The sequence below is a fragment of the Plasmodium reichenowi genome (genome assembly GCF_001601855.1).
Source record: "Plasmodium reichenowi strain SY57 chromosome Unknown, whole genome shotgun sequence".
Lineage (NCBI taxonomy): Eukaryota > Apicomplexa > Aconoidasida > Haemosporida > Plasmodiidae > Plasmodium > Plasmodium reichenowi.
Genome location: NW_017962186.1, coordinates 1 through 1,897, shown reverse-complemented (window position 1 = coordinate 1,897; position 1,897 = coordinate 1). Strand labels below are relative to the sequence as shown.

The 1,897-nt window shown below is 20.6% G+C and overlaps 1 protein-coding gene and 1 pseudogene across 2 annotated transcripts; one reads left to right on the top strand and one right to left on the bottom strand.

Annotated features, from left to right (window-relative positions):
- Positions 1-578, top strand: PRSY57_0029200 (erythrocyte membrane protein 1, EMP1; annotated as a pseudogene; the record flags this gene model as incomplete). The annotated part of the gene is given in 3 exon segments: positions 1-69; positions 71-416; positions 418-578. Coding segments are annotated over 3 exon segments (576 nt in total), but the record flags the coding sequence as incomplete, so codon positions are not given.
- Positions 579-1,199: 621 nt separating this feature from the next.
- On the bottom strand, positions 1,200-1,388 carry PRSY57_0003200 (hypothetical protein; the record flags this gene model as incomplete). Its single annotated transcript, XM_012905631.2, has 1 exon — positions 1,200-1,388. The coding sequence occupies one exon, from the start codon at positions 1,386-1,388 to the stop codon at positions 1,200-1,202; it is 189 nt and encodes a 62-aa protein (XP_012761085.2).
- Between the last annotated feature and the right edge of the window lie 509 nt (positions 1,389-1,897).

Below are 1,897 nucleotides of genomic sequence, written 5' to 3'. Positions count from 1 at the left end.
TATAATTATAAAATTAGGGGGGAAAAAAAAAAAATAAAAAATATAGATAATATAACCAATAATTCATTAAATGGCAACCATCATGTTGATAGTTATGATGAGTTGCTCAAACGAAAAGAAAATTCATTTTTTTGGGACAAAACATACAACTTTTAATCGTGTTGACAAACAAGCATATACAGATCCGATAAAGAAACAAAAAACATGTTTGTTCCATAAATGGCTAGATAGACATAGACATAGACATAGACATATGTGCGAAAATTGGAATAACAAAGAGAAAATGTTGAACAAATTGAATGAAAAATGTAATATGCAACATAAGGAACATATATTAGGTATACCAACATCAACTCATGATGATACTGATATGAATAAAATTAATGATGAAACATATAATGTGATTGGAGCAAATAATATGTATGATCATGACAATAATGAAAAATCTCCCCTTGATAATCTTAGATCAAAAAATACCCCACCTAATGATATCACAACAAAAAATAATGATTTTCAAACAAAGAATTTACGAACATATATATCTACGGTTATACGTATGGACGAAAAAAATAATGTAACATGTGAAGATAATTTGGAAAACTTTTACAATTTTTGATGATATTGAAAATAAATATTATGAAAATGAAAATACAATAATTGATAATGAAAACAATTATATGGATCCAAAAAGGTATATACCTAGAGAATCTATTAACAATAAATTAAAAGGAATAAAATATTTCTATATATAATATAAAAATAAAAAAATATATATATATATATGTTTCCTATCTTAAACAAACATTAGCTAAATATATCCCATAATATATATCATTTGACACATTTTATGTCATATCTGAAATATTGTTAAAATATTTATACTTTTATTTTATTTTATTTTTATTTTATTTTTATTTTTTTTTGGAATATTCTAATTAATTTTACAAGTGATTCTTTCGAGATTATCAATATATTTATCTTAAATTTTTTGTTATAACAGATTTTCCCTTATAAAAAAAAATTAACCTTCACGTTAAATGTCAGTAAATATATTCTCATGTAATTGATTATTTAATAGTATTTTGGTTGGTAGATTTTTTAAAATTTATTAAATAAAATCACTTTTTAATGTATTTCATTCTTCCTCCTTATGAACGATAGTGTTATAATGTGTGCCATATGCATCCTTCTATTTACTACTAGTTTTTCAAAACAATTTCGATGAATGTTTTATATTTAAATGTATAATAATAATAGGTATATGAAATAAGGATTTCATCATATTCACTTTCAGAATATGTACTAAACAAGAATATATCTTCAATATAATCTTGATCTGTACCATCTCGTTCAATATTAATATATGTTTGTATAATATATGCTTCCATTTCAATAAATTTTTCAAAATTTTTTCTGTCCTAAGGCCTATATGTATAAGATAGTGGGATAAGCATATTCCAAACTAATTGTTTGGAAATTAAAATTTTCAAATTCTTTCTAATTCATCTTTATCTTTGTGTTTTTCTTAAATCACACCAAATTATATTGGGAATAAAATTAAAAAGAAAAAATATTAATATATTTATTCATACATATATTCATATATATGTAAATATTTGTTGTTATATATATATTTGTCATTACTTATTTTGTACGTTTATATTTTTTGAGCATATATATTTTTAATTTATCATTTAGATATACATATATATATTTCACATTTTTGTTCTCAAAATTTTTAAACATCATTTTTTATAATATTTGGTATTTATTCCATTATCTTTTTATTTACTAATATTAGAAGTAGAACTTGTATATATATATATATATATATATATATATATATATATATATATATATTATTATTATTATTATTATTCTTTATATATATAGAATG